The 24,919-nt window shown below is 41.8% G+C and overlaps 3 protein-coding genes across 3 annotated transcripts; 1 reads left to right on the top strand and 2 right to left on the bottom strand.

The window, feature by feature from the left end:
- Positions 1–5,331: 5,331 nt before the first annotated feature.
- Positions 5,332–13,141, bottom strand: LOC308103976 (uncharacterized protein). Its single transcript, XM_080454214.1, has 10 exons — positions 12,934–13,141; positions 12,412–12,473; positions 12,227–12,322; positions 11,733–11,816; positions 11,504–11,596; positions 10,936–11,156; positions 10,465–10,658; positions 9,329–9,411; positions 7,213–9,176; positions 5,332–6,759 (listed from the first exon to the last, which is right to left on the bottom strand). The coding sequence occupies exons 1-10, from the start codon at positions 13,013–13,015 to the stop codon at positions 6,624–6,626; spliced, it is 3,015 nt and encodes a 1,004-aa protein (XP_080310340.1). The 5' UTR covers positions 13,016–13,141; the 3' UTR covers positions 5,332–6,623.
- Positions 13,142–15,384: 2,243 nt separating this feature from the next.
- Positions 15,385–16,993, bottom strand: prkrip1 (PRKR interacting protein 1). The gene has a single exon (XM_080453215.1). It carries the CDS (start codon positions 16,919–16,921, stop codon positions 16,352–16,354), a length of 570 nt encoding a protein of 189 aa, XP_080309341.1. The 5' UTR covers positions 16,922–16,993; the 3' UTR covers positions 15,385–16,351.
- Positions 16,994–18,300: 1,307 nt separating this feature from the next.
- On the top strand, positions 18,301–24,262 carry LOC308103509 (glutaredoxin-related protein 5, mitochondrial-like). The gene is made up of 2 exons (XM_080453506.1): positions 18,301–18,756; positions 21,743–24,262. Exons 1-2 carry the CDS (start codon positions 18,441–18,443, stop codon positions 21,913–21,915), a joined length of 489 nt encoding a protein of 162 aa, XP_080309632.1. The 5' UTR covers positions 18,301–18,440; the 3' UTR covers positions 21,916–24,262.
- Positions 24,263–24,919: the final 657 nt, after the last annotated feature.

Raw genomic sequence — 24,919 nt, 5'->3', positions numbered from 1 at the left:
AAGCTAGATTTAGTGTTAAAAGTATTATCTGCCTCATCGGCAGTTGCTGATGAGGAATGGATGCTAAATTTGCAGAATCGGTTGGGTGCTTGATAATGTAATACGTTTACAGTTTTAAACTGCTATCTAGACTGTACAATATTCTTCCAGCTAGAACTTACAGTATGTATATATTATTATATTGAACATGTTTTCTGATCACTGTCCATTTTGACCGTTTTGCAGGGTGTTCAACTTTATGTTAATTCCAGACAGTTACCTATCAAGACAGGAATTGAGGAAACTACAAGCACACAGGGCCCTGGCTTGTCCTGGGAAGAGTCATGAGTGCCATTAGCCTTGCAGCCTGGATGCAGCAGGTTTTACTGCAGGTGGTATCTCAGAAAGCCTCTTGGGGCTGGAACAGCAGCAAAATAAGAGAGAGCCATCTAGGATGACTGCACAATTTACCTTTTTTCTTCACTTGATTTCAGCGCTGAGGTAGAAATGCAGAATTTACACTGTAGAATTTTCAAAACATTTACGTTCTAGATTCATCAAAGCAAGCGTCAGACTGCAGTGAAGCCTTATGTGTGACAAAGGCCAGTTCCAATACGATTACACAACATGAGCCACTGTGGCAGGTTTAGGTTGATGAGCCAGAAGGTCATGAGAGAAGGGATTCTTCCAGTCTTCCAGGGATTGCAGCCCTGCTTTGGGCAGGAGGATGGAACACTTGGGCCAGGCCTCCAGAGTAGGGCAGGGCAGCTGGTGTCAATACAGCATACTAAACTAGGCTGAGCCCTCCCCGAACATCACTGGCACGTCCTCTCTGGCTGTGTCGTTCAGCTGGAAGCCCCATTACTCTGTGTGGCACCACTCAAAAGGCATGTTTCCACTGACCTTATTAACCGAACAATTAGTCAGATTTTTGTTCAGGCATACATTATGGCCCATGACCTGTAAAAGTCCACAAGTGAATGACAGTTTATGAACCTTGTGAATGTTATCCTGACAGTTATTCTGTTCACCCTGCCCTGGACTCGAATAAAGCCTGATTTATACTTTAGGCCAAGGTGTTGTGCGGCATGACACTTGACAAAAATAACGTATTTTGAAAGAAGTGTCAAAACAAATAGTTTTTGTTGAGCGACACGTTGCACGACTCTTTGTCGCCGATGCATAAATCAGGCTTTATAGTCCAAAAACATATGAAACTATATGACAATGGCTGGAATTCTGCAATGCTTTAAGACCTCTACACACTGCCCGACATTTGAAATGGTCGGCGAGTGAACATATCGTTAAGCATTTCACATTGCACGAGTTTCTCTCTTGAAATCGGGCTAAATATATCGTTGTGATTCTCGCACGATTGATTGGTCGGCGACAGGGGTTCACTGATTGCAAGATATTTCACCACGATGTGATCCCGACCCAATACAATTTGTTTTTATTCCAAACGTCTCACGAAAACGTGAAAGGCTCCCGTGATATATGCGCGAGACCGAGACAGGACGCTAATGATTGACATTAAATAATTCTCAATTTCTCTGTATTTCTCTCTCTCTCTCTCTCCCTCTCCGAAACAAACGTTTCAAAAGTCAACCAGAGTCCAATTCAGATCAGAAGCAGTGTTGCCATGTCCGCTTATTATAAGCGAGTTGCTTGTAAAAAATATTGGTGGTTGCGTTTCTTTTTAGCTTATTTCCAAAGTGTAGTTGCTTATTTGGCTTTATTTCTTAATGTTGCTTTTTTTCTTTGAAAATAGTTGCGACGCGTTGTGAGCTTGTAGATCGGCTATTTATTGTCTCCGCCAGGCCGAAAGGCATGGCGAGAGAGTATGTTTTCGCCCCTGTCCGTCCGTCCGTCCGTGTGTGTGTCCGTGTGTCCGTCCGTGTGTCCGTCATTCTGTCATTTTGTGTACAGCTAATCTCCGGCACCGTTGGCTTGATCGCAGAGAAACTGTGCACACACGCTCCCTTGATGCCAGAGCAGAACCTCTGCCCCAATTTTTCACCTGGGCCTGTTATAGCGCCACCAGGAGGCCGCTTTTTGCAAAACACATTTTTGGACAGTACTCCTACAGATTTTGGCCAAAAATCCCGCAAATCGGTACACAGTATCTCTATAGTCATTAAAAGAAACGGCTAATTTCAGATTCTTCATATTCCATCCTGATTGGCAAAAATTGGCTTTCAAAGTTTGCAGGAGTACTCCGTTTCGAACAAAATGCCTCAAATCATGAACACAGCATGCAATTTCTGTGACATTTTGCACACACATTCCCATTAGGCCGAGGAAGAAATGCCATTTGAAAATGTTCAAATCAGCCTCATGGTGGCGCTGTAACAGGCCGATTCGTGTTTTTACCTATAACTGCACCAATCGGTGTAAAACTTTGTATGCACACAGTCTAGAGGCCAAGGAAAAACCTTTGCCCTGCCTTTTTCACATTTGCTTTTTATAGCGCCACCAGGAGGCAGACTTATGTAAAACAATTTTTTTGATATTAAGCCTTCAAATGTTATCCAAATTTCACGCAAATCGGTACACATGATCTCTATAGTCACGTGATCCAGTACGGATCTGTTTGATTTTTCATATTCCATCCTGATTGGCTAACATTGACATGTCATGTTTGCAGAAGTGTCCCGTTTTGAACAAAATGCACCAAATCATGAACGCAGCGTCCGATTGCGGTGAAACTTTGAATGCACATTTGCACTACGTTGACGAACAAATGCCACCTTTTTAACATTGGCCTGTTATAGCGCCACCAGCAGGTCAAATTTAGCAAAACATATTTTTAGAACAAAATGCTTCAAATCATGCATGCAGTGTCCGATTGCCATGCACGGCCTAGGAATAAATGCCACCCTTTTCACATTGGCCTATTATAGCGCCACTAGGAGGCCAAAATAACCTACCTGACCTGGCGGAGACCTGTGCTCCGAGGAGCACTTTTTCTAGTTTGTATATAGGTTTAAAGTGCTCATGCAGCCTATAGTCACTTTTGTTGGGCTTGTTTTCATAGACCTGGTTGCTTATTTCTCACGCAAAACCTGGCAATACTGTTCAGAGAAAAATACGTGCGACACACACACACACACACACACACACACACATACAGCTCTCTCTCTCTGTCTGCAAGCCCTATTCCTCTCTAATAATAAACAGCCCCATCGTCTAGCAGGCTCGCTCACTCTACCAATTGCTCTGATTGGGTGTAGCACGGCTCTCATCGGGTCCGACAAACCCAAATATCCAACATGCTAGAAAAGTAAAAATTATCGGGAACCGCTCGCCGACCGCAATTTATCGGGGTGTTTCTTCTCTGAGTACCTTACACACTGCGCGATCAACACCTCGCCGAGGAATGCCCGATCTGGACTGAGATCGGTGGTTTTCTCGGCGATCACCAAAGAATATCCCCGAGAGCCAAATCGGGTCAAATATCGTACAGTGTGTAGAGGTCCTTAGTTACACTTCCTCTTTGCAGTTATTTCCACATAGTCGGGTCTGGCCTAGTCTTTAGCCATCCATTTGAATGCAGTAACCTTCTTATGTTTTTGGACGTTTCCTGAGATATTAGATTTTGTGTTAACAGGCAAAATGATTTGTGTGGCTTACACATTTGATATTAAATAGATGAGAAATGAAGACGAGTTGAAAAATGAAAAAGTTAAAAGCACACTTAAAATGTTCTCCCACTGAGCGGAGAGTACTATACTGCATTTATAGGACTGGACTACTGATTCTACCTCTGCAAGGTAACCTCAATTCCATTTTCTGTTTAGTTTTCATGTCTCCCCAGAACTTTGTTTGGAGCTTTTGTGTCTCTACCTGTGAACTACTTTTGAATAAAACAGAGGCAAAATACATTTCTGGACAAATATATTCTACCAGTGTAGAGAGTGTAAGAAGTTTATGAGTTCTGGTAGCCTTGAAATGTTTTAACAACAAGTGATTCAATGTTGTCTGCGGCTAGCTTTAGAAAAACTCTGGAACACTAGTGAGGGTTTGTCATCCACAAACAGACTGTGCCATGTCCTTCACAGTCTGCACTTTATCATTACCCACATGAACCCTAGTGTACCTATCTTGGCATGCCATTATACTTTCTGCGAAAATAGACAATCTACAAGCTCACAACGTGTCGCAACAAGCGCTGTGAGACTGTATATCTGCTTGTTTCGCTACTCAGTTGACTACAAGGAAGTATATTGGGTTTAAGTGGTTAACCTGTGCCTCAGCCATAGCCCCCAGTCCCTTGGCTTGGACCCCTGCCTGTTGAACATCAGCTCCAATCCCCTGACCCACAGCTGCAGCTTAAGTCCCTGCTGCTGCACGCACTTTGAACCCTGGCCTCTCTCTCACTCTCGCTTTGCACAGCCCTGATAGAGCAGCTATGGTGGGCTGCACGCTCTGTGCTCTGTGTGGTTGGCTGACAGCCCCAGGGCTTCCATGGGACTGGCTGCGGCTAACCCGATCCAGAGACCAGTGACAATAGAGGCAGAGCTGATGCCAGCCCTGAGGGGGAGAGAGCAGGAAGATTCTATTGCTGCTGAACACACGGGTCAGTGGGGTGCAGCATTAGGGGTTCCAGCAGTCAAGTCATGGTGGCGTCCAAATGCCAGAAGCAGTGTCAAGGCCTGACGTATTAACCACTTAAAGCCCATATGGTTGAGCGTAGTCCCTCAGGGCTCTATACTAGTGTCTTTTCAGTTTTCTGTTGTTATTGTGGGGAAAGCTTTTGCTGAAAATAGCAGATTGATAAGCTCCGCGATGCGTTGTGAGCTTGTCTATTAGCTATTTTCTGCGAAAGCTTTCCCCACAAGACGGATGCTGGGGTTTAAGTGGTTCTTTCTTGCTGAGGAGCTTCTCCTGCAAAATATCCATTGGTTGCAAGCACTGTGTGCGAGATCTATAAGCGCTGTGTAAGACTTTACATAGTGATAATAATAATAATGTATTTTCTTGTTGTCCTGCCCTGGCCTTATCCATGACTGCTATACAGGTCGATCTCGTGTAAGACCGGCCAAACTCCAGGTTGTCCTCCTGGCTATGTGCGGGGGTGGAGATGGTCATGAAAGGATATCGATTTGTGTGTTGTTGACCCATCGGTTGAGCTCCAAGCAAATAGCACCAGTTCATTTTTTAGAGATTCTCTGAATTTCTACAGCTGTGTGTGTGTGTAGTGGAAAATGTGGACATGGCTCTCAGCCCACAGTAAACACAGACTGGTCAACATAAATTCTGAACTTTTATGTAACTGCATACTTACAGTAAATAGTTGCTATATTTCACTCTGCATATTTTATTGCACATGCATTTAAAAACAATCACGAAAAAGGAACCTGAGATAATGGTAGGCTACGGTGTGATGAAAATGCTGAAATAAGATGGCAAAACAGCGCAATACTGTAGTCTGAAAGGTGCATTAACTACTTAAGCCAGTTTATACCTTGGTGTATGATGGTGTTGCGCGTCACACATAGCTCATCTACAGGCTCACAACTCATTTAAGTCGCAGCACGTTGTGAGCTTGTAGATGTACTATTTTCTGAAGCTTTTTTTTTCTTTTGAGGAATTTCACCTTTTAATGACATGCCAGAAATTGACATGCTAGGTTGAAAGTGGTTAATTGATCACTGCCAGCTTGATGTCACCCTGCTAACACTGATACTAATTACCTGACAGTTCGAATTGAATTCTCACAGCAAAGGTAACCCAACCTCTGTTAGACATGCAGCAAGCTGCCCTTGGTACAAAACTGTTGGTTGTGGTGCAGCGATGCCACCTTGTGGGCGCAATGTTTTTAGAAGGCAGTTTCAAAAGAAGCAGCCTGAGACATTACAGAAACAATGGCAAAAAGCAGAGGCTATTGCATATGCATTCAGTCTGTCAGTTCGATAAGCACTCATTTTTGCCACATAATTGCACAACACTTATTGGGATCCAGGTTGGGTCAAAAGCATTTTATCCTTATTTCCGGGGACCCTCCAGGGGTCCAAATTAACCCTTACGGGGACTCCATCAGTGTACAAATGGAACCAAACGGCACCATAAGGATGGAAAAGTTAACAATGAACAGTTTACAGTGTATATTGGGGTCCCAGAGATGGGAACAAATTGTATCAAATAATAATTTGGTCGTCACTTCTTTGAGATATTTGTCACTGTATATTTGCACATACGGTGAGATGTGTCCTCCTGTATTTAACCAATGTTATATAACAGGACCAGTGGGCGCTACAAGGCAGCGCCCAGAGAGCAGTTAGGGGTTAAGTGTTTAGTTTTTGTTATCTCATTAGTTTTAGTTAACTATAACCAGTCTGGCTGATAGTCTGGCTATAACCAGTCTGGTCATTATTTGACTCTTTTGACAACATTGGCATCGTCAATTATGCAGCCGATGTGTCCAGATCTTTTTGCACTTTCAACCAGCCGTCCCTATTTTGGCCATGCCATTATAGGTGAGCATTGCCAAAAGTTTTCAATTCTAAATAGCACATCTACAAGATTACAAAGCATTGGGAACTTTGACACGCAACCCAGTGAACCGGGGACCGTCTGTTTCCCAGGCAGCCTCTCTGTACCCATTCAGCTATGGCCACCCACTCAAAAGGGCTGTCCGTGGCCTAATAGGGGTCCTTGAAATTGAATTGTAAGATGAAGTAGCAATACAGTAGAATCCACAGAGTGATGATTATCTCCAGCTCTGATGGGGTTACTTCACAAGATGCTGCTGAAGATTGATGAGTCATATCTCTCTCACTGTTGGAAAGTAGATCAAACATAAAGGTTTAGGATTGAGGCAAAAACTAAAGAATATTACCTCAATATGACGAACATAGGTTCAGTATTGGGCCCATTGTTTTTATTATATATATATATATATATATATATATATATATATATATATATATATATATATATATATATATATATATATATATATATATATATATATTGTATATAAATGACACTGATGGATAAATCAGAGCTTATATTGTTTGGTAATCGCACAATAAACATCCCTGCACAGGTGATGATTGATAAGACTTCGAAACAAGTTCATGGGTGTGACATTAGACCACAACTTTGTTTGGAAACCTCATGTACTGTAAGGCATGTTGAAGAAAGGATGTTTAAGAGCATTGAAATTATAAGTAAGGCAAGGCACATACTAGAATCATATCATAATCATTCAATCATTAGATAACCTACCTGTCCTTCTCCACCAGGTAGATATGTTTCTCACTCTCCTCTTGACCCTCGTCCTTCATCATTGCATTCACCTCGTCAAAATCCTTTGTATTCATGACTCCATTGCTTTCCTCTACTTTGTCTTCATCTCCAGAATTATGGCGTAATTCCTGGTCTTTTGCACCAGCCACAGCCTCTCTCCTATTCTCTGTCGTGACCTCAGGCACCTCTCTGACCCCACAGTCAACTTCAACAGTAGAGATTTCCTGGCCTTCCTGGAATTTGACTGAATTCACAACAGCGATGTCTTCCACACACTTTATCGTCCTTGTAACAGCTCTTATCTCCTTTCTTTGCTCTCCCATCTCCTTTCTTTGCTCTCCCATCTTGTGTTGCCCCACTAGTCCTTCCTCCACCCCTCCTCCCTTGAAATTTCTCTCATGTTCCTCTTCTTCAATCTCTACTTTTCTTTTCTCCTTCACGTGCTCCAAATTTCCAAAAGCCCTGGCCTCTGTCTCTTCGCTGACCTCTTTCTCCAGTGCTTCATCTCCTGAATGCTCTGGGTACCGCTTCTCTGCCTCACTTCTCTCCGCCTCCCTCTCATCACAGCTGTCCATAGGGCGGTCGCCTACCGTGACTGACCTCACAGCCACACCCGGGCCGTCTCTGAACTCTGCAACCTTTTTTGTCCTTTGCACACTCCCCTGCCTGACATCACTCTCGTCCGCTTCCTCCCCTGCCTCGATCCCCAAAAACGCAGCCCGTGTCCCGTCATCCAGTTCTTTACGCTCCGAGCTCCTCACACCATTATTTCTCTCCTCATCATCATTATCGTCCTCTTCCGTTGCTTTTTCACGGTTCATATATGTCGCAATTTCCTCCCCATCTGAGTTTTCTGGATGGAAAGCTCTGTTCTTTTTACTACCATCTCCCTCATCTCCATCTGCCTCTTCCTCCCCGTCTTGACAGCTTGCCTCCCCTTCCTCCCTGACAAATCTAATATTTTCTCTGTCCTCCTGTCTCTCATCTTCCTCCTCCTCATAATCCTCATCATTATGCTCCCTCACATACAGAGCCCTCTCCTTGAAGTCCTCTTCACTTCTGGCTTCATACTCTGACTCTTCTTCCTCGTCTCTATCATTTACTGTCTCTCTGAGCCCGGTGTCCTCTGTTATTTCCTGCTGTAATTTGGGGAAATTACCTCTATTTTTCTTCTCATTCATGTTGTCCCGATCCGTAGGCTCGTCTCTGTCCCTAGGCTGACTCTGCAGGTCATTATGCTGTGTGAGTGAGCTGCTCTCCTGATATTGGGTGTGACAGTGTTCAGATCCCTTCCCCGATATGTTCAGAAGTTTTGGTTTCCCCCTCCTCATTTGTGCTCTTGTTCCCATCTCAGCCCTCTTTCCTTGTCTGTCATGTTCGTGAGAGGATTGGCAGACGTCCTTGTTCAGTTCCAGGATGTAGCTAAAGGCATCCTCCTCATCCGAGTCCAGGGTTGACAGGTTGTACATCCCTTCCTCGGAGCTCTGAGAGAAGTCGTCCATGCACAGCTTGCAGGAGACCTCCGTGGCTTTCTCCATCCACGACCAGACCTCCTGGTCGACAATGTTTATGTCAAGTCGTAACGGGCTGTTTGGATGTGTGGCACTTGTAGGGTTCTTCTGTTTTGATCGCGGTGTGGGCACACTGCCCATGGTCGGTTCCATGCTGCTTTGGGGCTTATACGATGAAACGATGCTTTTAGCATTGGACAGGTTGGGGGTGTGTTGCATGTTCAGGTGCATGGAGCCGGCTTTCGGCTGCCGTGGAGAACCACTTCCCCATCGCTTCCACAGCAACTGCTCGTTTGTGTTCTCCAGGCCCTCCAGCAGGGCTTGGGCTTCAGGGTGCTGGGCAAGAGACTCTCCAATGCTGATCGACTCAGCTGATGTGAAACCCGGGATCTCAGGGATGTTTATGCTCGTTTCAAAGCCTGATGGGTACTCCTGTATATAGAGTGTATTAGTATATCAGTATAATGAATCTTTTTTCTTTTTCTTTCATAGTTAACAGAGGGGACTTCGGAATAATTAAAGTTTTGTTATTTTTTTATATTTATGAATGCAATGGTCTGTCTTATTATAGGAAACCTGTTCACCTCATCAACCCCTGCATAATGCTCGAGGAACATGGACACGTATGTAATGATGGACCGCTCTTCTGGTGAACTGCATATTACATCTGCAGAATGAATGATTCACACATTAGGGCAACAGACAACGACAGCACTGTTACATTTGAGCACGCCCCTAACTACTCAAAACTTTATAAATTGGCCTGCACATGAGTTCCATGCACATCCGAGCAGGACTTATTTAGTTATTTTATATGTCTAGTTTTATAAAATACAGGTAAAATAGGTAAAATAGATACAGGCAAAATAGAAAATGAGACACTTGGGTGTTGGATTCTGAAAAATTGTTAAAGGACGACTTCACAGATTTTCAACCTATCTTCATATAATTGGTCCTCACTAATACTCATGATAAAATGGTACAATTTTTTTCTACTTGGTCTGTGTCTCAGAGGAGGGCTGTGGACAGTTCAGAGTCCCGTCTACCAGTGACATCATCAATGGGGAATCCAAGCTAATAGAAACTGCAGGCTTTCTATTCCTGGAAAGTTGCAATGCAATAAAAGAAGCCATTGTTCTTGTGTTAATAAGAATCTAAATAAAAAATGTGAAATCTTGTTGAAAAAAAAATCATTCCTAACGATGATGTCACTGGTAGACGGGTTTCTGGACTGTCCACAGCCCTCCTATGAGACACAGACCAAGTAGAATCTTTTTTTTACCATTTTATCATGAGTATTAGTGAGGACCAATTATATGAAGATAGGTTGAAAATCGGTGAAGTCGTCCTTTAATGATAAAAACAGCACTCTAAATTGACTATTTATTGTCACACAGACATTTATGGGTAATTATAGATCTATAGAGATTATACAGGTCTATCCCAGCAGGGGGAGCCACTATCACATAATGTGAGTTAAGTAAAAATATATAAATGATGAAATTATATCTTTGAGACACAGGAGTGCAATCAGTGAATCAGTGAGTTCCATGCACATCAGGTTGTGACTTATTTGATATGTCTTGTTTTGACAGAGATGGCATTAGTACCTTGCTCCCCTCAAAATGGTTAGCTTGGACACTCTGTCCACAGACAATTTTGGAAAATATAACACATAATACAATAATCAGCAGTGTTTTAAGATACTACTAGATTCTACCTTCAGGGTCCAGAAGAGGGGGTATGCCCAGATTGTGCTGGGCAATCATAAAGGCTCTGTGAACATTCTCCCTGGGCTCTTTGGTCAGGCTGTCTCTTAGGTCCACCAGGGCAGGGTCTATCGACTTTATCATGGCAAGGAAGGCCAAGCCACTCATCCAACTCTTGCCAAAGTCATACACCTCCACGCCGAACCTGGAAGAAGTAGTCCGACACAAGCAAAACAAAGACCAAAGTGAGCTTTAAAATACCAATTTCCAATGTCTCGTCCATATGAATGTTTTTTTTTTTTACACTTATGTCCAATTCATGCATACAACATTGCATGAATCAGCACCATTTCTGGGGTGCAGCACCATCATACAATGAAGTATACATCGGGCGTTATAACCCTTTATCTCGTAGCCAGGTTGTTGACAAAGACAATACAACCATGTGCTTAACCAGCTTTTCCCTTTATTTTTCAACTCACTTTGATGTGCATGTTTGAACCCAGTGCAGAAGTGTCTTGATAGCTTTCCCATGGTACTTTGGCGCCCTGGCAGCCTTTCTGCCTTTGGTTGGCAGGGTGCTACTAGAGTAGCTGATGATGTCATTGTACTGGGGTGAAAGGTCACTGAGGGAGCTGCTTGTGGATAAGGAGGTGAGGCTGGAGGAGAAACGCTTCTGGAGACCCCCTGTCATTCCCTTTATCTGTGGACAGAAAAACAAGGTGTTACTGGTAGATCTGTGGTGTGTGTGTGTGTGTGTGTGTGTGTGTGTGTGTGTGTGTGTGTGTGTGTGTGTGTGTGTGTGTGTGTGTGTGTGTGTGTGTGTGTGTGTGTGTAAGAGACAGCTAAGATGAGTAGTGTGTGTGTGTGTGTGTGTGTGTGTGTGTGTGTGTGTGTGTGTGTGTGTGTAAGAGAGAGAGAGAGGCTAAGATGAGTAATAGAGCAAAAGATGGATGAAAGCAATAAAGAGAAAGAAATGCAGGAAGAGGTGTGGATAAAAGTGAAAGTGGGTCAGAGATGGAGGGCTAGATACAGAGACAGACATCTAACCTGGAAAAATAGGATAATGTTCCACATGAGGTCAAGAACAACAGATGGAACCCCGTCAGCGATACCTGAGGCATCAATGCCAAGCAGCTTCACCTGAAAACAAGCCAGTAAGGAGAGATTAGTACTTGTTAGCTTGTCTGGTAACTTAAAAAAAAACCATAAAGAACAAAATGTATCAGAAGAGTGTCTCTGTGACTGCGCTATTCTAGCTGAATGCTAATACACCCACATGTCTGTCGTCCAGGAACGCCAGGGCCTTGGAAATGTTGTTCAGTCTGAAAATGTGGTGAGACGATGGCCTGAACCTGTATAGCTACAAGGACAAATCACATTAGAAACTTTACTTATTGATATAGTCTATAAGAATGACCATATCTTCAGTAATACTTCTTGATTAACGACATCATTTATGTTTTACCAATTCCAAAGATATGTATTTTTAACATATCAGAATACAGAATACAGCTGGGATTTATATGCAAGACATTTTGTCAGCTTAAATGGCCACAAACTAATTTCATAATGATTGCAAAATAATTCATTAATCTTTAAAGTGGCAACATGACTCTGTACAATCAGACCAGTAAACTGGTTAAATGAACATAGCCTGAAGACGTTAAGAGCTCTACGTTTTCACCTGTGACTGATTGATGGCATAGAAATTGCACTAATTATGATAATGATTTAGATCACTGCTAGCTTTATCTGTAGCTTGAATCTTACCAGTTTGTATCCAGATAGTTCCTCCAGTAATGCCATAAGTACTCTCCCATCCTGAATATCTGTGAACAGGTCCTGTACCTCGATTGGAGGGTCACACTGTAAAATGAGGAATCAAATACCTTACTTTTTTAACATTGTTTGTAATTTGCAGTGCAATGCAAAACAATGGGTTTAATTTGCCTTACTCTCTGCAGAAAGACATTCATCCACTTTGTGAAAGTTCTCTTCTGTACGACTTCCCTTTCACCTTGAGTAAAGAAAGAGACATGGCCTTGTGAAACACTCGTTGCATTGTAAAGCCCAGGACAATAACACTACTTTCAGATGTAGCTCACAGTAACTGTATTTGTGGCAAGCATTGCAAGCAGGTAAGAACAGGACTCTGTCACAGCCTGGGGTGATAGTAGTACAACTGTATCTGCTCCTAGAGCAATGCCGAATGGGAAGGTATTTTACTATGAAAGTTGTCTTCTTGGCCCATGAACAAAACAATATTATGAGGTGCTGTGTCTGGTTCATCAACATACTGAAAGATAGTTGGTGATTGGGCAATCAGCTGCCACAATGCCAACAGGAATTGACTGGAAAATGAAAATATGAAAAAGGTCTTTCTGTCCCAATCAGACAGAAAGACACTGTCCCAGTGTCAATTTAAAATTCTGTAGCATCAGAGCTGAAGTGTTTGTATTCCTGTTAATGCACTGTACCTTGAGACCACTTTGCTTGTTGATGATCACTGACCATTGATTCCTCCTGTCCATCCCAGCTGGCCTTCTCCTGCATTGCCATGGTTAATACTTTAAATGTAGGGAGTGGTCAATGTCCACGACACTTCACCACCGCTTCTGATCCATGGAAAGTCTATGAAACAAGAACCATTCTAAGATCAGTGCAGTAGTAATCCCAGGTGCATCCAGGTTCTTGCACAGGAGGAAATGGCAAAGTGAGGGAGTGTGGTTCCTGCCTGTACATGCTGGGACCTCCTCCTCCTGACCCAGCACCCCGCCCCCTCCTGACATAGCATCAACTTATCTTGTATCATGGTGGTAGGTTGAAGTTGGCAACAGCCTGGCATTACATGAGATAAGGTTTTTCTGTGGGGTGACCCTGCATATTATCAGTGGTTCTCAAACCTTTTCATGTCAAGGACCCCCAAATTGTATTTGGCCCACAGACCCCCATCTCAAAATATTCTGTTCCAGGGACCCCCAGAAGCAAAGATTTGAGTTACAAATGTTCGCTTTCAAAATATATATTCAAAGATTTGCACAAATGTACAAGATTTCTCAAAAATAGCAGATTTACAAACTCATAGCTCTATGAGCTTGTATATCTGCTATTTATGAATAGCCAAAGTATAAAATAATTGTTTAAGTGGTTACACAGATGCGTTCCATAGCTGGCCTTGATGCATCGAATGTTAAAGCCTCACTATTTAACTTTTTTTTAATGAATAAAATGTAATTCTGTCCAATCTGTATGGTAGAGAATGTTAATACAATATAACTTATTCAATTGGGGTGGTTGTATTTTGTCTCCCTGCTCTTCTATTGAGACATTTCGATCGTGTCAAAGGCCATGTCTCACGTAGACACAGGATCTGACATGAATTTTGACCTGATGGTCAAGATTCAATGTGTCCCTCGAGCAAGCAGGCCTGCTCTATTAGCTCAATGGTAAGAATTTCAGCACCTGCGCAGGAAACCGGATTCAAATCCAGGGTAGAAGAGGAAAGTTACATAGTTCTGCTTTAAGACCAGCTTGTCATCTAACACAAAAAAATTAACAGGGGGAACCTTTTATACAGTGTGTGTATATGCATATACACATACACACATCCCACCCAGTTTGTGTGTGGCGTGCGTGTTCTGTCCTAGCACCACAAAACATTGATGCATAGACGTCAGTAGCTGTTAATCTGTAGTCATTAAACATAATTATAATTGTTGTGGAGTGCACCTTTAATCATGTGTCGAGGAATTCAGGTTCAATCAAGACATTGCGGCAAACAGAGTCGGAGACACTTGCGTTTTTCTAAGATAGTATTTTATAACATATTTCACTGCCGATAGATACCACCAGACCATATACGTACATAGATAGCAGGTAGCTTGTGTCTTCATAATAAATACCAGGCCAGGCTGGCCAGCATGAAGTGGTGTCTTGATTCTATAATATTCAGATTGTCTGCACATGTATCATAAAACCAAGGATGAATGACACCTTTGCATGCACATACTAGGCAGTTAGTCTGGTACACACAATTGGAAAGACAGTAAGGTTAACAGTGAATACAATACATACATACCACATGACAGGACACCTCTTTCAATTGAGGAAACAATCCAATCCTATACCCTAGAAAAATATATTTGTCAACAAAACATGCATTTGTTTGGGGGAGGATGATACTATGACCTGCATGATGTGTTAAATATCGACATTTACAGGCTTGATGAGTTTTAAAAACAGTATGGCAGCTAAAATGTCACCCAGAAATTCTCCTGCTTCTCCTGCTCTCCTTTGAATGTTTAACAGAGAAGATTCATTTTAAATGAGGTAGGTCTATTGAACATGGAATTTTATAGTGAGTCAATCGCTTTCTTCTTTGACTATAACTATATACTGTATATCCAGGATAGGAAAGAGAATGAACATTGGGTAATGACAGGGAATGAGGTGGTTACTGGAACTGGTTACCCGCCACCTGTGTGAGTGATGAGACTGGTAACCATGCCCAGGCTGATTAAAACTCGATTTATACTTTGTCGTACTACGGTGTCATGTGCCGAGTTTACAATGCGTCACACGCAAGAGCAAAAATTGGTTAATTTGTCCGTAAAATATTGTGTGCCTGTAATGCAAGTTGGTTTGTTTTGCACAATGATCCAATACACTCAGTTTTACCAAGTTCAATCATTTCAAATATATATAATTTTATTTACATAACTTTTTAATTAAAAAAGATTGTGGTAAGACTTGGTAATAACATTGGATCCTTCAAGTGCAACATCTTTATTTAGTAGTATATACTGTACTTGGGTCTACTGAATGGATCTTAATGGGCATATTCAAGGCTGTTTTGAAAGGAAAATCCTCATAGGAATGTGACAATTGACAGTGTTTGACAGGAAGAGCTTATCCTGGTCCAAACAATATCTGGCTGCCAAGTATTGCTTTACCTGCTTAAAGAAAGGCTGATGGTTATAGAATGAGACCATCACCTCCGTGGAAAGCAGGGGGTCTCTTTGTCACAGAGAACTTGTTCAAAGAACATCGCACGTAAACCTCCTGGGCCTCCAGAAGTTACGCCTTTTCATTCCTTGAGTTTCTCTTTGCAACCTTGTTGGGCCACACAAGCAAATCCTTTTGGCAAGGGGCAGTTTCACAAGGTTGCAATGAACAGCATTAAAATGATTCTGGATTATATTAAAACAATATGCTGACTTGCATTCATCATCTGACAGTCATCATCAAAACAAGAGGGAATTTAGCAATTTGAAAGGAATAAACTTAAATTAATTTTCTGTTAATTTTATTAAAATATTTGATAAAAATAAAAAAGAAACATGTATAACAAGTAAATGTACCTGGGCAAATACACATTCACAAAACTGTTGACCACAAGTTTTAGCTAATTCCTTTACAGATTCAGATATCCCTGGAGAATACTGCACAATCTTTAAGTTGATTTGAAGGGTTTGTTGCCAACAATCCAGAAAAACTAATGACAAAATACCCCTGCCCCCTCCTTCTGACATAATGGACTCAGTCTGGTCACAGAATGACTATTTTTATCTATATTATCTAAATGCACTTTTATGGTTTCTTTGCACTGGATTGATGGCACTAAAGGATTCCGTTGTACATTACTGTTAATGTTAATAAATCCATCCAAGACATAACATGTGATTACATTAAGCACGTCAATGATTTCCATCATATCAAATTAAACAGTCCAAAGACTTTTCCCTTCCCTACTTCTGAATGAGTTCTTCAGGTCATGTCTTTCTGAGCACAGATCAGTTTTGCTTGTACACACAATGTTCACATCCCTGCATCCGCCGACTCTCGCCTCTGAAAGTAAAACCACCCTTCAAGGTTCACAGAAACACATTTAGTCGGTCACTTCCTCCCCATGATGAAGCTAGGAGCCTCAGCATCATCATCAGCCTCCCTTTCTTCCTCCTCCTCTTCACTGCTGGCCGACTCCTTCTTCTCTGGGTCCTCCTCATCATCATCCTGCTTGGCTTTCTTAGCAATCAGCTTCTTCTGTTTGAGTTTGTCCCTCTTCTTTCTCTTCTTCGCCGTCTTGTCGTCTGCCGCCATCTTATTCGCGTCCACCTTGTCGAGGTAGTCCTCGTCCTTTTTCTGCTTGTCTGACATCTTGTCCAGGAAGTCTTGTCTCTGGTACTCTCTTCGCCGAAGGTGCCGATAGACGTGGAACTCCCCGCTGCCGGCGCCGGCGCTGGAGCCCATCACGTCCCGGACGAACTCCGGAGGGGCCCGCGGGTTCCAGTCTTTCGGTCGGTCCGGGATGGGAGCGAGTTTATCGGGGTTGCGCATTAATCTCTCTAACTTCAAACGTTGCTCCTCTGCAGGAGTTTTGGCGATGATCAAAGGCTGAGTCTCTTTTCCCCCTGCTTTTCCACCTGCTTTTCCAGCGTTCCCATTTTTCTCGCTGGGCGCCGCCATGTTTCAAAACACAGTCTTCTTCTTCTTCTGCTTTGCCTTTGTCAGTGTACCAGCGTCCAGCGTCATGCAGAGGATTAAATAAATAAAAGTCGACTTCCGGTTAGTGAGTTTCAAAGTAAGGCGCACAAGACTGATTGATTGAATACTTTATTATTTATGTATTTGTGTATTTATTTCAAATAACGAAAAGCAACATAAATCATATTAGGAACATATAGATTTAAAAATCATGGAAGTGGCCAATCTTTGTAGACCACTTTGCATGGATTTTATACTTTTTAAATTATACTACTTAACATGATGTTAAGTTTTCACATCTTAATCATTTACTTGTTCAAGTATAAAAAGCGGTGTTTTTTTTTTCAAATAGTAGAACTAGTATGGTGTGAATGCCTGGGTTTTCATTTTCAAACAGACTGGCGTTCAGCTCATAGACTGTAAAGCTTCAGCTGCGTCAAAATATGACGTTGACCTGGCTCGTGAATTATTCATACATTCGGTTGTTCGTGAATTACATCGGAAGCTCCGTCCGTGACCCTGAAACACTCACACTCGTGTATATTTGTTTAATCTATAACTTAGGCTAGCATCTAACTAATTGTGAGGGTTATAACATTTATGTCACCAATACTTTTGTAATGAAATTATATTATATATTTATTTATTTCTTGTGTAACCCTCACGATTGACGTGTCTATCAGCCAATGAGAGAGGGACTTGCGTTCCCGTTGGGCGTTCCTAACCTTGCGTCAGCAGGCTTTCCGCAGCACCTGTGGAAAGCTTGGTTCCTATTTTGAATTAACTAGTGGGATCCGGTCTAAAGTTCCGCCTACTGTATCCGGCAATTTGCACGTTTATTTGCATGAACCCACCGTTTCCGTATCCGCTCTAGTACCCAGACCAGATCAGCAACTTGCTACGCATCGCGAATTGATCCCAGCCTAGACGTTCTAGTCAGTGTTGCCATGTCCGCTTATCACAAGCGACTTTGGGCTTGTTTTTCTGGAAAGTTTCTTGTAAATATTGGTAGTTGCGGGTAGCGGTTTTTTGGGCTTGTTTCTAAAGTGTAGTTGCTTATTTTGGGCTTGTTTCCTACATGTCGTTTAAACTAGTGGTTCTCAAACATTTTCATGTCAAGGACCCCCAAATTAATATGTATTTGTCCACGGACCCCCCATCTAAACATAGTTTGTGCCAGGGGGACCCCCGTACCAGATGTATGTAAATATCCCACTTTTTTTTTTTCAAGAATATTTTTTGAAAATAGCCAATGTATATGTTCTTGGCAAGGGCGAGGGGCTCCCTTCTTTTGGGCTTGTTTTCATAGACCTGGTTGCGTAATTTCCTCACGCAATCTGGCAACACTAGTTCTAGTCACTTCCATCTGGCTGTGTGTGTGTGTTGTCATCGTGTGTGTGAGTGTGGTAAGTTTAACCTATAGAGTCTATAGACGCTAGTCTCAGTCAACCCGCACCTCATCTCTCTACATTTATTTAGATCCGATCAGCTGAAGAAGACCATGAACAGCATACTGAGGTCAGCTGCGAGGTGTTTGCGGGCCGGCGGCGCGGCAGCCGTGCGTCAACACAGGCTCACCGACGGGCACGTCTTGTCTCTGGCCTCGGCCCCTGTCCGGCCCCTGTGCGCCGCTACGGGGGACATCCTGAAGGACCTTGGGCAGATGGTGAAGAAGGACAAGGTGGTGGTGTTCATGAAGGGGACGCCGGCACAGCCCATGTGTGGCTTCAGCAACGCGGTGGTCCAGATCCTCAGGATGCACGGAGTGGACGATTACTCTGCGTACAACGTGTTGGAGGACCAGGACCTCAGACAAGGTCAGTCAGTCACTCAGTCTGTTTTTAAACGCGACAGCAACAAGTAATCTATAGCCCTGGAACATGACTGTCATATATCATGACACAGTCATGGATGAACTTCAACCTGGTGTTTGCACTTTCTCCATGGCCCGTACATCTACATAAACGTTCAGATTTCAAATATAAAGTGCTTACCCCATGGCCACGGATGTTACAATTATAACCGTTCCCTCGGAAGTACCCGTATCTTCCGTATTGTTCAATTAAAAAGCATTTTAATACGATTATTAGTTAGATAATAATGTATCAGAGTGCAATACACCTCCCAACCGATAGGGTCGCGTGGTTGAAAGCATATGACGAAAATACGGAGGAAATGGCCACCGATCGGATTAAAATGCTTTTTATTGAACAATACGGAAGATCCGTGTACTTCTGATGGGCCGTACATAATTGTAACATCCGTGGCCATGGCATAAGCACTTCATACTTGAAATATGAACGTTTATGTACATTTATGGGCCAAAATGGGAGACGGTGCAAACACCAGGTTGAAGTTTATCCATGACTGTCATGATATGACAGTCATGTTTCAGGGCTACAACAAGTAATCATTATCATACATTTAAACTTCGTGTGAAGCGACACCGTCGTACGATGGAGTGTATTAAAGGCTTAAGACAGTTTTCTCCACAGTTTCAGTTCAGTTCAGTTGGAATGTATACAATCAGTTGGTTAGTTTTCCTTATGTGGGTCAAATGCCACATTTAAACAGATATTTTAACAGTCTTTTAAGGTTACAGGTCTTTTTTTTACGTCTTTTTTAAGGTCAGATATTGTCTGGCTTCCCAAACATTTATCAGCCTTGAGCAGCAGGACCAACAGCAGGGTGTGGTACTTTAAGCCAAACGTTAGACTACACTTGATTCTACTGGGCTGGCATGACATCCAGGTTATTTATTGTATTTGCCCAGTGGTGGAAAAAGTATTCACATTTTTCACTTAAGTAAAAGTATCAATACTGCAATGTAGAAATACTCTTGTTTACAAGTGAAAGTCCGTAAACAAAAGTATTGGTACCAAATGTAGAAAGTACTCATTATGCAGAAGGTCCCATTTCACAAGTTTTCAAATGTATAAAATTATTTTAAAAATGTGAGCTTGTAGATCGGCTATTTCCAAATGGCCAAAATGTATACAGGGCTGAAGTGGTTAATACATGTTTTGTAATAATAATCAAAATCTACAAAGTAACTAGTAACTCAAGTTTTCAAATAATTGTAGTGGAGTACAAATACAATATTTGCCTCTGAGATGTAGTGGAGTAGAAGTAAAAGTACTGAAAATTGGAAATACTCCAGTAAAGTAAAAAATACCTCAGAATTGTACTTAAGTACAGTACTTGAGTAATTGTACTTAGTTACTCTCCACCACTGTATTTGACCCTGATAGTAGTGAGCCTTTACTTGTACACACATAGCAGGGTATGTTTTCTGAGTTGTAGGAACAAGGAACTGGTTACTTGGAACCATTGCATCACATCACATCTGAACAGTAGAATTTATTATGTCATTTGGAGGAAGCCTCATCTTGTAGCAGCAGGAACATAACAATACTAACTTCATAAGTGCTGAGCAGTAGAAGTTCTTGAATGTGAATTTTAATGAGTAATATAAAACAAACCGAAGTTTCAAGACATATATATGTGTCTTTCAACATAGTAATGGAACATTTAACTTTTAATTACATGATAAAATCTAAGAAGTTGTACTCACTCGCTGTTTATTTGATATCACTGTAACTAGGGATGGGACGAATATTATCGCGATAATCAAAATATGCTTAGAAATTAAAATGCCACTCTTGTTAACTTAACCACGTTAACGTTGGTCAAAAATAACCGATCTACAAGCTTGTAGATCTACTATTTTTGGAAATTGTACTGAATTTGCACAACAAAAGCTAATTCATCGTAGTGTACGATGGAGGACAATTTCACAATCTTAAAATCTCCGCTATACGATTATTGTGAGCGTTTTTTATCACGATAATAACGATTATCGTCCCATCCCTAACTGTAACTTTATGAGACATAAGTTTAGTCCTGGCAAAGCATTGTGAGCAACAGTTTAGATTCGAACGGACACTGCTATATGACAAAACACACTGCCAATGTTACAGTACAGCATTGTCATTTTGGATGAATTCCTGGTAGCCTGTGTAAGGAACTGCGAATGAGAAGAGAGACTGAAATGTGTTCCTCAAGCACAGAAATAAATGTCAACAGATTTATCATCAAGAAATGAGAACTATCTGGGTAAATCTTTGATAATCATCACACAGAATTTAATCCAGTGTTGTTTAATGCACATTTTCTAGTGATAATTTAATTACATACACAAATATCACTTTTTCAGTGCATTATTGATTATAAGAATAGAACGAGCTCTGCTGAGTCTGCTACACTTACACAGTTGCGCTAAAATCATGGAGATATTTGATCAATGTACATTATTGGAGCGATGTACGTTTTTACTGTTAAAAGAAAGAGAAAAAAAATAACATGGCTTAATTGTCTTAGATGTGGGTGTTTTTGGCTTTATTGGGGAAATTCAAATACCCATAAATACTACATCTATCTTAGTTGGATAAAATTAATCCCACGTCTGATATCATTACCGGTCAGTTTTTTTGGAGTCTGATCTAGGGCGGTCACAATCATGACATTTTAGTTGACGTTTAATTGTCACACAATGTTTTTGGCATTGAACATTTGAACATATAGGCCTATATAAAAATTACATTTCTGTTTGGCTTTTAGGCTTTGTAAACTAAAATTGCAAAGGACAAATATGACAAATAACTTAAATACATACAAAAGGATGGCCATATTTAACATGGAAACGATTATAACAATATCAAATAATTGGGATTAGGCGATTATGTCATAATTGTGACAGGCCTAGACTAGTCTGAACTATGTCAACGTTTCTATCTGCTGCAGGCGTCAAGGACTTTTCCAACTGGCCAACAATCCCCCAGGTGTACTTCGATGGCGAGTTTGTGGGAGGCTGTGACATCCTGCTCCAGATGCACCAGAACGGCGATCTGGTCGATGAGCTACGGAAACTGGGCATCAGCTCTGCGCTGATGGACTCAGAGAAAGAGGCAAAGTAGACGGCCAGAGATGACAAACCAAAAAGGCAGGGCTGGACAAAGACTAAATTCCTTTCCTCCCCCCCCCCCCCCTCCCCCACGCACGCACGCACGCAGAGAACTGCGTGACAAGAGTGCATATCTGAGAGGAATGAATACAATAGGTATAAGCAGCAATGGTCAAGTAGTACCCACATTAACAGAGACAGATTTGGAGCTTTTACCAATTTTCCCAAACGATTACACGTATCCACTTCCTTCCAAGATCTTCACATACAAAAGTGCCTAGGAGATGCGAATTCGAGATTTGTTACACTAGAAGTGGTGGCTTTGTGTCTCTGGCTTACAAAACATCCCCTATAAACTAGGTATCCACCAGCGGGTGGGGGGAATAGGAGTGGACAGTTTCATCACGAGTGATCAAGGGTCGATCAGTTCAAACGTGGGATGGTGGGGATGTAAAAGCATCATCCCTTAAAGACCTAGCCAGTAAAGGGGATGCATTTTGTAATGCCTTCCTCTTCCTGACCTCAATAACTGACACAAACAGTGATGGTACTGTTCACTTGCCTTATTTGTTGTTTCTTTGTATCCCAAGCCATGCCCGGCTCTAAGATGAAACCACCCTCAGGTGAGACCTGGATGTTTAGTATCACATCCGAACATACACTGCCTGTATCCCTGCTAAGAAGGAAGAATGAAACAAGGACAGTATACTGTCACACCAGAGCAGAACTAAGGGTATAAGCCAGTATAAATAGGTCACTTTCTCCCCATAATAACGGGAGTTGGTGCAAGTTGACCATTCATATGGTGGAAACGGGTACATGTCAAGGTGTGGCGGACCATGTTTTGTAAAGGCACTCGTTTACCTTTTGATCACACTAATTGTGACACTTGCACATTATCAGCATATGGATGGTCAATATTAAAGTAAGCTTTTTAAACTTATTGTGGAGAGAGTCTGAACATTAGATTTGGCAGAGTTGTAATGTTTGCTCTATAATGCGTCTGGCTGCTTGGGGAAATATGTTCAACTGCTACACTTGTGCTTCCTCTCATATCTAGTGTTGTCTACTGTTTTCAGATAATGGGCTCTATGCACAGCAGCCATATTGGAAAGCAATAGAGCACCGAAGTCTGACATGTTTTACGCATCCTACCTGGGTCGCGGCCCCCCCCCCCCATTCTGAATCCATAGACGTGTTTAATATCGTGTCAAATAAGAACTGTGCGCCAAAAATAAACAAATTACCCCGGCGGTTTGACTCTTATGGATATGAAGCATCAACTGACGGTGAGAAAACGCTATCCGCCGAATTAGTTACATTTTCACCAGAAACGGGCTGTATCAAATATGAGTGACTGACTATCATAAACGATACAGATCCATCTCCCTGACAATATCGCAGAGACAGTTTGTTTATTTTTGGACCACAATTCTTATGAGACGATTCTAAGATGACCCAATGTTATTCTCCATAGAACAATTACGACCCAGGGGATGAACGAGTGACGTCAGGACTTCTGTACTCTATTGGCCCTCTTCCTTACTTCCTTCACAGGTGTTAACAATTATACTAATGAAGGCTCTGTGCGTTCCTTTAGTGTAGCACAGTGGTTCTCAAACTTTTAATTCGAAGCACCCCCATAACTCTGAGAGTGTACAAATAGAACCAAATGGAACCTTTACGGGTCCATTTGGTTCCATTAGTACACACAGTTATACACCCGTAAACCATTTGTACATTCTCAGTTACAATACACACCCGTAAGGGGCCATTTAGAACCCCTCAAGGAACCATGAGGGTCCCTGGACCCCAATTATACCCACTGGTGTAGCAGTCTTTCCAGTGAGCCAACATGCACAATATCAGCACCCTGATTCTGTTTGACCAGACTGGAACACAACCTTAATTAGTATAATTGCTAAGACCAGTGAAGGAAGTAAGGAAGAAGCCCAATTTATTTTTCAATATGGCTGCTGTGCATAGAGCCTATTCACATACACGCACTGTTAACCCGCTGAAACGCAACAATACACTTCTTTATTACCTCCTCTCCATGTATGCCTGAAAATCACTGACCGTATATACGGATAGGTCTACATCAGATTACGCTTATGTTTGCTGTGTCTGACTAGGTCTGCGGTATTTGTTATTTTGTAAGAAGGGCGGTTATATTATTTTGTGACTGAGCCTAAGATCCTCCCTGATCGCTATCAATCATATTCTCTTCTGCATAACATAAACAATACCAATGTAGTACACTGTAAGATATTGTACATTGAAAGAATATTGTTTTAAATGTATTTTAGATGCATGTAAACTGTCAAGCAATAAAATATTTTGTGGCAAGCAGCCAGATATTTTGGAGTTTGCAGTGTGAAATCTGACATGGTCTTTTCTGTATGTGATATATAGGCCTAACTCATTAGAGGCAAGTAAGCAAACAAACATTTTTTATTGAGACACGTTTTAGTTTTTTTTGTTCTTTGTATTTATATTGAGTCCTGTGTGAGATTTGAACCTCTAACCTTCGGTTTATAAACCCGTCTTTTTGATTGAGCCATGAAGGCATGGAAGATCTACTGTGACCCAAAAATTTAACCTGTTTAGATGTCCTTTTAGAGTCTAGATGGAGTGCGGAAATGTTCCTTAGCAGTTTTGAATACCAAACCTTCGGATTTCAAAGCTCTGTCTTTTCATTTGTGCCACGAAGACATGGAAGATGGATGTGACAACCAAATACTTGGCCTTTTAGAGTTTAGATGGAGTGCGGAAATGTTCCGTATCCGCTTTGAACCCCCATCTTTCCGTCAGTGCCACAATGATATGAAGATGCATGTGAGAACCAAATACTTGACCTTATAGAGTTCAGATGACCTTTTAGAGTTTAGTTGGAGTGGGGAAATGTTCCTTAGCAGTTTCAAACACTAAACCCTTTATAAAAACCTGTCACATGGCTTGTGCTACAAAGGCATAGAAGATATGTGAGAACCAAATACTTAACCTTTTAGAGTTTA

This window comes from Gymnoscopelus braueri (assembly GCF_963280865.1).
Source record: "Gymnoscopelus braueri genome assembly, chromosome: 16".
NCBI classification, from domain to species: Eukaryota; Metazoa; Chordata; class Actinopteri; order Myctophiformes; family Myctophidae; genus Gymnoscopelus; species Gymnoscopelus braueri.
This window is presented reverse-complemented; position numbering and strand designations above follow the sequence as displayed.